Source organism: Littorina saxatilis, linkage group LG12, assembly GCF_037325665.1.
Source record: "Littorina saxatilis isolate snail1 linkage group LG12, US_GU_Lsax_2.0, whole genome shotgun sequence".
Classification (NCBI taxonomy): domain Eukaryota; kingdom Metazoa; phylum Mollusca; class Gastropoda; order Littorinimorpha; family Littorinidae; genus Littorina; species Littorina saxatilis.
In genome coordinates this window covers 85,264,092-85,277,774 of record NC_090256.1, presented here as the reverse complement: position 1 = coordinate 85,277,774, position 13,683 = coordinate 85,264,092, and the positions used below count along the sequence as shown (strand labels likewise).

General features: G+C 39.8%; 1 protein-coding gene across 3 annotated transcripts in view; it reads right to left on the bottom strand.

Moving 5' to 3' along the window:
• Positions 1–6,221: 6,221 nt before the first annotated feature.
• LOC138983022 (rac GTPase-activating protein 1-like) overlaps positions 6,222–13,683 on the bottom strand; it is a 37,737-nt gene continuing 30,275 nt past the window's right edge. The window contains exons 19-22 of one of the 3 annotated variants that reach the window (XM_070356422.1): positions 11,814–11,907; positions 8,886–8,918; positions 7,377–7,473; positions 6,222–6,799 (exon numbers count right to left, since the gene is read on the bottom strand). In XM_070356422.1, coding sequence (XP_070212523.1) covers positions 7,422–7,473; positions 8,886–8,918; positions 11,814–11,907 — 179 coding nt within the window. In that variant the 3' untranslated portion in view covers positions 6,222–6,799; positions 7,377–7,421. The remainder of the gene's footprint in view (positions 6,800–7,376; positions 7,474–8,885; positions 8,919–11,813; positions 11,908–13,683) is intronic. The other 2 variants (XM_070356424.1, XM_070356423.1) reach the window with 2 other exon arrangements.

The following is a 13,683-nucleotide window of genomic DNA, read 5'->3' as shown; positions in this document are numbered from 1 at the left end:
TACATTGGGGTGTGCACGTTAAAGATCCCACGATTGACAAAAGGGTCTTTCCTGGCAAAATTGTATAGGCATAGATAAAAATGTCCATCAAATACCCGTGGGACTTGGAATAAAGTAAAAAAAAAATTCCAACTCACACGGCATTAAGTCTCGATGCGCCACTAATAGTCAGAATGTTGACCCTGGGCGTTAAATGGAAGAAGAAGAACGAGGCCGGGTGCCGATCGAGAGGGTTGGGGTGGGGTGGGCGTAGGGACTCGTAAAAACCCTGGGCCGGTGAAAAGAAAATATATTGTTACACAAACATTAAACATTAGGATTTTAAATCTAAAAATAAAATGAAAAATAAACAAGAAAAACAAATGCTTACACGACTTGCCTTCGTCATATCCCATTACTCAGTGGAAGCTGCCCCTTTTCAGACCCAGCCCCCTTTCCCCCAGAAGAAGACGTACTCCCTCCCCCCCCCCCCCCCCCCTTCCCACTCACCACCCGATACGGCTAAAGTAAAGTTTCTTCGAAGAAATATATCACTATTATTTCCGTATTGCAGTCACGTACTTTTGTGTATCATATGTTCGTTCGTTTTAGAAACAGAGACAGGGGCAGAAAGTTAGAGATAGAGACAGACAGCTGGAGAGGTCCCGTTTTCCTCTCCTTCAGACCAACCCACTCAGAACCATCTTTCATGGATATTTCTTATCCAAGTTTAGTTGTTTTTTTGTTTTTTTCATACATGCAGATGAGTGTGACCTTTCTTGCAGTTATCAGCAAGCCATTTCTTTATTAAGGAATTAGTGATGACAGCTTTCTTCAATGCGAGTTTAACCAGTTGCTTCGTTGTTGTTTTGTGGCGTGTTTTTTTGGTCAAAACATGATTTTTCTTCTTTTTTGTGTGTTTCTGTGTTACTATTGTCCTAAACAACGGCAATAAGGACGGAAACGTCAACAACAGCAACAAATAAAAGCCCCCCCCCCACCCGCTTCAGTAATAGACAGAAAGAAACCGAGGTCCCTTCGTGTACACTACATTGGGGTATGCACGTTAAAGATCCCACGATTGACAAAAGGGTTTGTTTGTTTGTTTGTTTATTTGTTGCTTAACGTCCAGCCGACTACGCAGAGCCATATCAGGACGAGGAAGGGGGGGATGAAGGGGGCCACTTGTCAAGCGATTCCTGTTTACAAATGCACTAACCCATTACTTGTGTCCCAGCAGGCTTTAGTAAAACTAAATTAATACCTACTGGAAGATTACCAGTTTCCAGTATGTTAAAATAGGCTTAACCTATCTACTGCTGGACTTACATCAGAACACTAACAGATTAAACTATACATGAATCGCGAGACAAGCGGCAAGAGAAGAGATTTTTGGAAAAAATACAGGTGAATGAGCAAGAAGGCAGAAAAAAGAAAAGAATTCATGAAGAAAAAGAGAGCATGACAGGAAAGAGGAACCAAAAATCTACCTAACAGCAAACTAGAAAGCTCCTGCGATTCCAAAAACAGGAGGGGCCTTTAATTTCATAACCGCAGTGCCCCACTGCGGGAGACAAAAGGGTCTTTCCTGGCAAAATTGTATAGGCGTAGATAAAAATGTCCACCAAAATACCCGTGTGACCTGGAATAATAGGCCGTTAAAAGTAGGATATGCGCCGAAATGGCTGCGATCTGCTGGTCGATGTGAATGCGTGATGTATTGTGTAAAAAATTCCATCTCACACGGCATAAATAGATCCCTGCGCCTTGAGTCCGAGTCTGGAGATACGCGCGCGATATGACTTCATATAACAATTTAAAGACAACACATGATCACAGACTGAACAATAAGTGACTGTAGCAAATGAGACAAGAGGCGAAGCCTTCAAGGTTCACGTAAGAAATCGACAAACAGTAACACAAACTCAATCACTCCGTCACACATACACACACACAGAAAGCATAGGTGACACGGTGCAAGAGTGCGAGACACTAGATCTAGATCTACTTACGGGGACACGACTGCCAGATGGCCAGATCGACACTGCGCTTTCGACAGCGCTTCCTCGCGCAGACACTGGAAACACGCTGTGCAGATTAACCTGTAGGAAATCTCCTTTGGTATCTTCTTTATCTATTTTTCTGGAGCTACGAAACCGAACAATGTGAAATCATCTTCTCCGAATCGGCGAACTGCAGCTCGGTGATAACTGTATCTATACCACAATCCTTCACGCGATCTGACCTAACTTTGACCCCTGACTTATTGCTTCCCCACTTCAAAAACAAAAACACCTAAATTTAAAAACAAACAAATATATATATGAAAATGTAATGATCCCAGAATTTAGTTGAGCAAGTGACTAAAGACTTTTTGAATACTGAAAAGTACAAGAAAAGAGTGAACAAAAAGAAATAATAATCAGAGGGAGGGATATGGAACAGCCAAAACTGAGACAAATACTTTTGTAATTTCTTTACAGTAAATACAAAATGTCCAGAGAATTAGCAATATATCTAACATTGACTGACTGTGTGATGATATCTTCTGCTTCTATCTACCTCCTGTCTCGATTTTGATATCACTGTCTCAACAGACCATAGCAGAAGATATCATCACACAGTCAATATTGGGTACTAAGTTCACCAACCCGCTCCAGCGAATCCCCGTCAAAAATGACTAAGGGAGCTAACTCCTCTACTGTTCCATGAAATCACCAGGGCAAGAGTTGCTTCCCTTTGAGCATAAATTCGTCTTGCGAGCAGCTTTTGAAGTTTTTGGAATACACAAAGCGATTCTCGAATGCGATCCTGCGCTCAGATATAAATTCCTTATGTGATCTGATCTCATCATACAGAGAAATAAACAATGCGGTATTACGAATGTGATAGAACTGAATATTCTTTAAACCCTCAAAGACTTGTTTCTGATGGAAAAAAACAACATTGTAACAGAGCTTCCAAAAACAGTGCTTGTAAAGCAGCCACTTTTTCCGTACTCTCTCCTTCTCACTTCTGACTGGAGTTTTCCAAATCACTTAATGAGTGGTTGGTGGACTGAATGGACAAATATAAAATGCCCCCTGTTTTTATTGTTTTCTTTGAAAACTGTCAATTGTATTCATACATTCATTGGCTGCATATGTTTTTTTTTGCAACATTCTTTTCCATTAAATTATCACAACCAAGCAAATATTGAGGTGTCATGGAAATGTGCAAATAAAAAAACGAAACAATGGATGACACTAAGAATTTAGAAAGAGAGAGAATGACAGAGACTAGAGACACAAAATCATTCAAACACAATTAAACTGAAAGACAGATTTGTCACAAAAGAACCCTTTATTATGACCTACGCAAGAAATCAAGCATATTTATCACTTATTGGGCAACACTACATCAAAGCAAAATTATTATTATTATCTACATGTATTTCAGCAAAAACCAAACCATAGCAACACATTTGGACTTTTTTTCACTTGGAGACCTCATGGCAAAAACAAAACAGATTTTTTATGAAGACAATGAACAATAAGAAAATGTTGGCCTTGTCAATTGCTGGAGATTATTAAATAACATTTCTACTACGTGTATAAACATAATGCATTTACTGAACATTTCGCCCAATATCTAACTCAGCAGAATCCTTTATAACCATGCCCTACATGTGTTGTGTTTTTTGTGGGCATGTGTGTGTGAGTGATTTTGTCCGTCTGTGGCTATTTGTAATTTGACTGTTAAGAAGGCTGATATCTCACACAAAACCATGTCCAGCATCAAATACATTACACCCTGCATTAACCTTCGCCAGACTGCGCGTTTGACTACACGCGGAAGACGGCGTGGGTCTGTGTAGACCCATGATTATCCAAGAAGCAAAAACGTGCATATATGCTATTTCCCTTCACCGACGGTATGGGTCCACTTGGACCCACGACTCTCAAAGAAGCAAAACATGATTACCCCTTCGTAGACGGTGTGGGTCCAGTTGGACCCACATCTTTTTTTTAGTGACAAGTACCGGAATTGACCTGTTGCCTTTGTTTTTTTTGTTTTTGGGGGACCTAGTTCAATATAATTTTAAGAAAAGAAAGTAGTTTGGGTGCATGAAGCATTTTTTAAATTGGATTAAAAAAATCAAAATAGTTAATGAGATATCGGCATTTGGAGACCCTTCTGGGTCCATATGGACCCACAATGTCCGGTGCAAAGCAACAGGGAATTCCAATGTTTGATATCAAAAGTATGATTACATGTATGTTAAGTTCAAAATGGTAACTCCAGAGAAACAGGTACATCATTGCATTTGCACACTGGAACAATATGGGAACACCAATGAAAGAAAAACATCCTGATGAATAATATCATATCCGACATGGCCTCACAGTTCTTGATTGCAAGTGCTGCGAAATAAATACGTATTCAGATTTATCTTCAACGGTACAACCGTCCCTCTCCTGGGCCAGCAAAGAGGTTAATTATGGTCAAATGAATGAAGCATGATCATGAACGATTTATACACAACATTGAAGGGCTCGGCGAGGTAGGTAAGAAAACTGTATGTACAACCAGTTGGATTTTTTATCGACAGAAAATGGGTGGGTTTAAAGGCATGCACACAGATACACACACACACTAAAACTATGGTATGTACCAAGGTCTCTCACTGTGATGTCATAGTTCACACACACACACACACACACACACACACACACACACACACACACACACACACACACACACACACACACACTCTCTCATTATTGTCCCCAACAATGCACTCCCACATGCTCACAGTTTTAAAGCATCATGATCTTAAAACGTCTACTGTACTTTGTACGAAAGCAAATAAAACACAACAATAAAAGTCCTACTCTATCAGTATTTGTACCTTCATGCATCTCAAATCACCTGAGAGGACATTGACAATATTGTAATGATCCAAACAAAAATAACACTGAACAAGAAGGGCAAAGCCCATACGACTCACATGCTTTACACATTTTTCCTACCAAAATACATGTGACCTTGACCCAAGGTCAAGGTCATCCAAGGTCATGCAACACAAAGCTGTTAATTCAAGACATAGGAAGTACAATGGTGCTTATTGGCTCTTTCTACCATGAGATATGGTCACTTTTAGTGGTTCACTACCTTATTTTGGTCACATTTCATAAGGGTCAAAGTGACCTTGACCTTGATCATATGTGACCAAATGTGTCTCATGATGAAAGCATAACATGTGCCCCACATAATTTTTAAGTTTGAAACAGTTATCTTCCATCGTTCAGGGTCAAGGTCACTTCAAAATATGTATACAATCCAACTTTGAAGAGCTCCTGTGACCTTGACCTTGAAGCAAGGTAAACCAAACTGGTATCAAAAGATGGGGCTTACTTTGCCCTATATATCATATATAGGTGAGGTATTCAATCTAAAAAACTTCAGAGAAAATGTGAAAAATAGCTGTTTTTTAGGCAACATTTATGGCCCCTGCGACCTTGACCTTGAAGCAAGGTCAAGATGCTATGTATGTTTTTTGGGGCCTTGTCATCATACACCATCTTGCCAAATTTGGTACTGATAGACTGAATAGTGTCCAAGAAATATCCAACGTTAAAGTTTTCCGGACGTCCGGACGGACGGACGGACGACTCGGGTGAGTACATAGACTCACTTTTGCTTCGCATGCGAGTCAAAAACTTTCACATCCTCTTGTTCGAACTGGACACACCTCAAATGCATTTTGTGAAACAAGTTGAAAAGTACCTTTTAACTAATACACGTAAGTCGATACATATAAGTAGCCTTAGAGCTGCCTCAAGAAGAAAATCTACTAGAAGTGCAACCGTCTTATTTGTGTTAGTTGGCTGCAATTCCCATGTGCATACGTTATATTACACGAGTGGGGTACAACTGCCAGGACCTCACAGGGCATTGGACAGTTTTGTTCCCAGAGTCAGAGGACAATAGGTCAGTTGGACCTGGATTAAAATCATGTTTAGGTCCAAATATTTTGGCTGCACAAAATATTCTGTCAGAAAACTTGAAAACGGGTCAGAACAATGTGTCGGATCACAAAAGTATGCGTCAGTAGCCAAAGAGCGAGGCCTGAGAACAACACTGTGGACAGTCAACATATAAACGATGTAAGCTTTTACATTTCTAAAAAAGCTCAAATACAGCAGCTGAGAAACAACAAAACACTGCCATCGCAGATACTAATGATACACTGGGGTAAATATTTTTGTACAAAGACTTGTTAGCACCAATGACTGGAACATTTTCTGCTACTCACTATTTCTAAAATTGCAATCTTTCCTAAACTTTCCAGCCCAGAAATCTTTCTTTCTTTATTTGGTGTTTAACGTCGTTTTCAACCACGAAGGTTATATCACGACGGGGAAAGGGGGGAGATGGGATAGAGCCACTTGTTAATTGTTTCTTGTTCACAAAAGCACTAATCAAAAAATTGCTCCAGGGCCACCCCAGAAATGATCCTTCAAATTCTCCAACCAGTGAGAACCCTGGATTTGTTCCCCAATCTGTGTCCAATACATGTATATCCTAATATTTAAATAATGTCCTTAAAACTGTAACTTAAAATGTTTCCTTTCACTTCCGAGATCTAGGTTTTCTTTCAACATGGTGCAGTCCTTTCCGTGCAATCTTGTAGGAAAGCGAAAGAGACAAGAATGACAAGACTGATTTCAATGGTGGCTGAAATTTCACTCTGCGGATGATGTAGTTCAGTTAGTTGGCAAAAGGTGAGGAGAAGAGTCTGTTGGTCTTCCTTGGCTCCACAGTCTTGCTCAGATATCTGCCAAACAAAAAAATCAATGTAACTTTACGGCTTCCCAGCTGTCACCCACTTTTATCACTACAATTGTTACATCCGTAACATGTGCATACCAATCAGGCCAAGCAAAAACCAAGGAAAAGTTATTTGGTTGACAAAGACTAAAAACTTGTAATGCTGCTACTATGTGACAGTAGCCAAAGCAGTCCGACAGAATTTATAAGATGTTTGCAGTATCATCGTACGCATTAAAAAGTTCAGAACAGCGGAGGGAAAAAGATTTTATTTTTTAAAACAACAACAAAAACGGATGAGGTCTAGGGTCGCCTAGACCCTGGTGAGGGAAGAGGACAAAACTTCTGATGGGAAAGAAAATTAAGCAATTTTAGAGGCTATTTAATATACACAAAATGTAAATAAAACACAAAAAGAAAGATTGTGCAATGAATTCGGGCATGAGTGTGTATTACTATGTGTGTGGGCTTGACTTTTTAGTTAAGGGAAAAAAAACCCAGCTTTAATCCTTAGCTGCACAATCATTTTTAATCAAGAACTGCAGACAACCAGCAGTCACAAAAATACATGTATGCCTGCTTACTTGCACTGTAGAACAGTTGACTTGAAGGACAGGCCGAAGCTTGACTCACACTGCACTCTCACTAACCGAAGGGTGGCGGAACAAAGGAGGCATCAGCCTATCCAGTGACACACACACCAACACTATCTCAGGTTGTGTACATTTGAACTGCCACAAAAGCCACTTTAAGCCCTTAACTAATAATGCTACTGTACTTCATTAGCTGTATGTCTGAAGACTGCCATCATATGTATGCATGACATGGATTATTCAGCAAAAGTGCTAAACTGAAGTATGTATGTGTGTGAAACTATAAAAGAGAGAGAGAGAGAGTGTGTGTGTGTGAGAGAGAGTGTGTGTGTGTGAAAGAGAGTATGTGTGTGTGTGTGTTTGAAAGAATGAGAGAGAGAGAGAGAGAGAGAGAGAGAGAGAGAGAGAGAGAGAGAGAGAGAGAGAGAGAGAGAGAGAGAGAGAGAGAGAGAGAGAGAGAGAGAGAGAGCACATGTGTGCGTTTTACTTGTAAAATCTGAAAATATCAGAAGAGAAATTTGCAACCAGTTGGACCCAAGGCTTGCTGTTTAGTATGACAATTTCTTTGCTACCAATACTGCTGAATCGTAACATTTTTAAAGCTCAACACTCGTCTGAATTCAACTGATTCTGTGACAGCTAGACTTTGTGCATTGTAGGCAATACGAGTTGTAAGATAGCTAGTTTTACTAGAACACACAAACTCTTTCTCTCTGTCTTCACACATTGTTTTCAGTCATCCACTAACCTAATGCCTAAATCATTGAAATGACTCCACATACGATGCTGAACACCAGTTATTCTACTCAGTTTTACTCTCTACATTTACCACCAAAAGATCTTACATGACTCAGTGTTCTGTAACATAATGCTGCGTACACTAGTATTACTAGTAAACAGATTAAATACAAGCACACTACTCAATTTGCTTGCTCTCAGTCTCAAGTAAAAAGATACCTGTATGTTAGTGCCAACTTTGTAACAGAAAGCATGCAGAACTGAAGCAAGTGAAAATTCAAACTATGAGTACATTAAAGGTAAAAAAAATATGAACCAATAACATATTTCATACGAATTCGTATAAGGTATTGAACTAGCAAACACTGATTTAAGCCAAAATGTAAGTGAAGCTATAGCAAAATGACAAACAGAATTGTTAAAATTTCTAAGACCTTCTACTGTAATCTTTCATTTATATGCACAACTGGCAGTCCCTCAATCAATTATGGTCTATATCTCCCCCCCCCCCCCTCCCCAACACACACACCATGTTCCAAACACAGACAAATGACTGATCCTCTGGCCAACTTTAACAATGAATAATCCTGTTTGATCAAAATATGATTTTGTAAATGAAGAATTTCCTTCTGGAGTATCTTTGCACTGATATAATAAGGGGATTCCATTATATTTAATTACATTTAAAACTGCAATTAAAAACAAACTCAAATGTCAAACTCTTCAAATCATGAAACTGATGCAACAGCCACAAACGTTTACCGTAATTTGTCACGAACAGCTGACAATGTCTTACTGTAAAATTGAGAGAGAAAAACGGGAAGAAAAAAACCCCGAGCCATTCAAGTGTCAAAAACTGCATGAAAATAAAGATACACATGAAAAAGGTCTGCCTTAGCCTTCAGAAGTGTACTATCTCAATTGTCTTATCGGCTGTGTTCTTTCTTTCTTTATTTGGTGTTTAACGTCGTTTTAAACCGTTCAAGGTTATATCGCGACGGAGGGAAGGGGGGAGATGGGATAGAGCCACTTGTCAACTGTTTCTTGTTCACAAAAGCACTAATCGCCGGGAAGAAGTAGAGCCCAATACCAGGCTGTGCCTGGGACCCGGCTCTGCCGGGTGTGTGCCGGCTTTGCCGGCGCACGAAGGAAAGGAGATAAACGCGCAAAACACTGGAGACCTTCTAAAAATAGTAACGTGCAGTGACCTTCTAAAAATAGTAACGTAGTAACGGGAATATGGATTGACGCCACACGGAGGAAGGGAGATAATCGCGACTGAAAACACTGGAGAAGATAAGGATGAGTTACTGGTAGTGGATTCCGACAACAAACCCAAAACAAAACAAAAAATCGGTTCAGCGCGCACAGCGCTGCGCGCTGAGAGCACGTGTTGAAATATCTCATCGATGAGGTTGTGTCCGGGGTGTAGCTGAATACGGTGTCCAAATTTGAAAATGATCCACCGAGAACTTTGGCCGTGCATCGCGAACAGACAGACAGACAGACACTAGTCGTATTTATATATAGAAGATGTATGAATGTATGTATGTATGTATGTATGTATGAATGTATACATGTAAGGCATGTATGTATGTATGTATGTATGTATGTATGTATGTATATATGTATGTATGTATGTATGTATGTATGTATGTATGTATGTATGTATGTATGTATGTATGTATGTATGTATGTATGTATGTATGTATGGTTGTTTGCCAAAAAAGCACAAAATTGCACTCCACAAAAAGGACTAAAGGGCAGATCTTTTCACTCTAACTCTTGATTTTGAAAGCTTGTCCAATACAAACAAATTCAAATAGTTCTCCCAGCCGTCACACTTATTTTTAGAAAGGAATAATCAAATGCTAACAGCAACACTGTTCTTTCTACTCACAACCACATGCAACTCGAGCAAGACAATTGTCGTGCAGACCTGCCAACCCTTGTCAAACCTGTAGCAATTTACATTTGGGGGGACATTTTCAGCGTAGCAAATGGTGTTTCAGTGTAGCCTTGTCTAAAATGTATTCGCACATCCACTTTTCGGCTATTTCGCGCAAGAATATATACATTTTAAAAAAAGTTTATTTCAAAACAAGAGAGAAACATGACTAACAATAGAGAGTGTCTGCAGTGCCATTTAACAGTGTGGACAATGCTTTATGACGCAAATTCTGACCGCTACATAGAGTGAGAATTAGAAATGAGTATCAGGACTCACAAGAAAGAGCAAATGGTTGCATGTTCGTGTATATTTGTTTGAGCGTAAGTTTTGCGTAATAGCGTAGCACTTTGTCTTAAAACGTAGCATGCTACGCTAAAAGTGTAGCAGTTGGCAGCTCTGGTCATGAATGCAGACAGAGGAAAAGTAAAACTGAAAACAATGGCTAGCTCAGGTTCTTAGGGTATCAAACAAAAGTTTAAAGTATCTTAACTGACCACAAAATAGACGAGACGGATTTTCGTATACGGATTTCTGTGTGTGAGACTGTTTGAGTGTAAGCCTATGCATATAACTTGTGCCTGCATGTGCCTGTGTGTGTATACGTAAGTATTGGCACATAAATGTGGTCGGTCATGGTTTATTTAAAATGTGAATGGAAAATGGAAACCAATGACTTCCCAGTTATCTCAGCAATTACAAAAGTAAATACAACAGGCAACCTAGTCTATCAGTTGACCAATCAACGCATAACAGCATACATAAGTTGTGAATATTGAATGGATTAATTAGCATCTTAGTAGAGAGCGTAGTGTGAGTCAGCCGGCCTGTTGAATGGATAAACAATTGTGCAACCTTGATTATAAATGACAGTTATCACACACAGGGGGAATTGTGAATACATTTACGTAGTTCTATTCAATGGGTAAACAACAGTGCAATCCTGGATATAAAAAATATCAGTTAATGAGTTATCACACTTTCGGGTAGTTGTACATTTTTCTTACTAATCTGATGCAGATACATTGTGTGATGAGAACCAGATACATAGAATATATGCACACAAAGTATTTTTTAGTGATTAATAAGAATATAGTTTCAATCTTCCACCAACTGTATAGATCTTACTATCTAGCAAGCATGCAGCGCTTCAAGGTTTTCTAAACTTCTTGTACTGTAAGCTGATAAAATATCATCTAAACCATGATGATGATCAACAGATAGAAACAGGTAATCTCCCCAATATCCTAAACCCTTGTTTCTTTTTAATGTTCATAAACGCTACACAGTCCTGACAAAGGATTTTGAATACATAAATTAACAAAGTGAAAAAAATATATGCTAGGAAAGAAAAATTAAACAAAGAAATCTATCTTTAGCATTACAGTTGACTGCATGCAGAAAGAAAACTGGTGCAAAACTTTTAAAAGGAATGTGTCAGGATTTGCATTGTAATCAATATGGGCAGGGGAAAGAAAAAATACACTCTCAAATTTAAAGGGCATGCCAAGGAGTGTAATTTCTAACATTTCAAGAGAAACAAACCTAACTACCAAATGCAATCTCACTCAAATCTCAAGAGAAATAAACCTAAAGTTCTACAAAATGCAATCTCTCTCAAATTTCAAGGGAAATATATCTGACAATCAAATGCAATCTAACTCAATTATCATGAGAAATAAATCCAACAACTAATTATAGCCAACAAGAAAAACAAAGCTGAACAAGATGCATCAACTCACCTGGGCGTGTGAGACATCTTCTCTGACCAGGGTGACTTGGTGTACTTCTCGTAAGTACCAGGTGTCAAAACTGGACCCAGGCGACTGCGAAGAACTGTAACATCACATGTACAAATGTAAGGTCGCTTTCACAAATGTGTGAACATCTGTTGCAAGCTGTCAACACCTAATTTAGGACATCAAACTGCATTATCAACACTTCCCAACAAAATGTCAGTAGCATGTACCTTAGGATAAGAAAATGTTGGTGAAATCAAATAAGACTATGAGAGCTGCTGTGTGTAGTGAATAAACGCTGCCTAGCACTTTCTCAGACTATCAGTGCTAAGGGAGACAACCAATACTTTCAATTTAATCAAACCTTCATTTTCTTATGGCACTCTGCTTGTCAGAATGTCTAAAGACTTGCTGGAATTCTGCCGTCATGCATAGTAACATCAGGGGTGGGACTCTCTTGTGATGAAAAAAGAGGAAATCCCTTATAACAAGTTATAGATACTGTGATGAAATTAAAAATTTTAAGAGTGAATTTTCATTTAATTAATATACTTACCCAACTCACAAATAGCAATTAACTCTAGTTCAGTGCTGGTAACGCTGTACGCGTCCCCTTGGTAACCAAGGGAGACCACTCTAAAAAAGAAAGTGATCCATCCCATAATGCCAGACTATCAACAGTCCGACATCCGTATGCGCGCGCATACGCCGCCATCTTATCATTCCAAAACGAAGCCCAACTCACTCTTTTTTAGACCCCAGTACCAACCACAGCGGGGAGGTGGGAGGGAATAAACGTTGTGAGTTGGGTAAGTATATTAATTAAATGAAAATTTACTCTTAAAATTTTTAATTAAATTACATATCCATACCCAACTCACAAATAGCAGATTGCTACTATAGGTGGCGGGTACTCACCAAAAATCAACGTAGAAGGGCTTGTCCTGCGGCCACCATAGAAGGTAGTGCAAAACTGCCGTCTTGACGCAAGGAGGAGATGTCTCTCAGATAATAATTCATGAAGACATCCTCCGATTTCCAATAGGCAGCCTCCAAAACATCAGCCAGACGGCCTGAACGGAGCACTGCCACAGAAGAGGCCCATGCTCTCGCCTCATGGGTTCTTGCCGAAGTCAGGGGGAGTACTGCCCTAACCTCTCCGGACTGAGTATGCCACCAGGCGTAAGCTTGCCTGATTAACGTGGAAACCCACTTGGTCAAAGTCACCTTAGCAATATCTTTGCCCCTTGCCGTATTGGGAGAAATAAAAAGCAACTTTTGATTTTCGGAACGAATGAACTTTGTTCGAGACAGGTAAACGCTGAGCGTTCTGACCGGACAGTTAACTATGTCAGGGTCTCCAGGAGCAAGGATGTTGCTCAAGGCAGGAACATTAATGACAGGAGAAATATGGCCTGGTTTCTGATTTTTAGCTAAGAATTCTGGTCTGAATTTAAGAGATATGGAACCATCCTTTTCGGTTGCAATATCTTTATCTAAGCCGGATAAAGCATGAACCTCACTCCCTCTACGCGACGTAGCGAGCAAAGTTAGAAAAACGGCCTTGCGCGTCAAGTTAGCCAAACTAGATGACTGTAACGGTTCAAACTCGTTAGAGGCCAAAAATCTCAACACAAGCATCAAATCCCAAGCAGGGAGCGGAGACTTCACACGCGCGGCCTTAAGGGAGGCGCCCTTAATAACGCTAGCAACAACCCCGTCAAGAGTAATCTTATGGCCCAGCTGCCTAAGTGTTGACGAAATTGCGGACCTTCTAACACGAAGGGAAGAAGCCGAACCCCCCTGTCCAGCTAGCCAGGCTAAATGATTTGCTACCTGCATGGACCTTGGTGCCAAAGGCTTAACTCTGTTA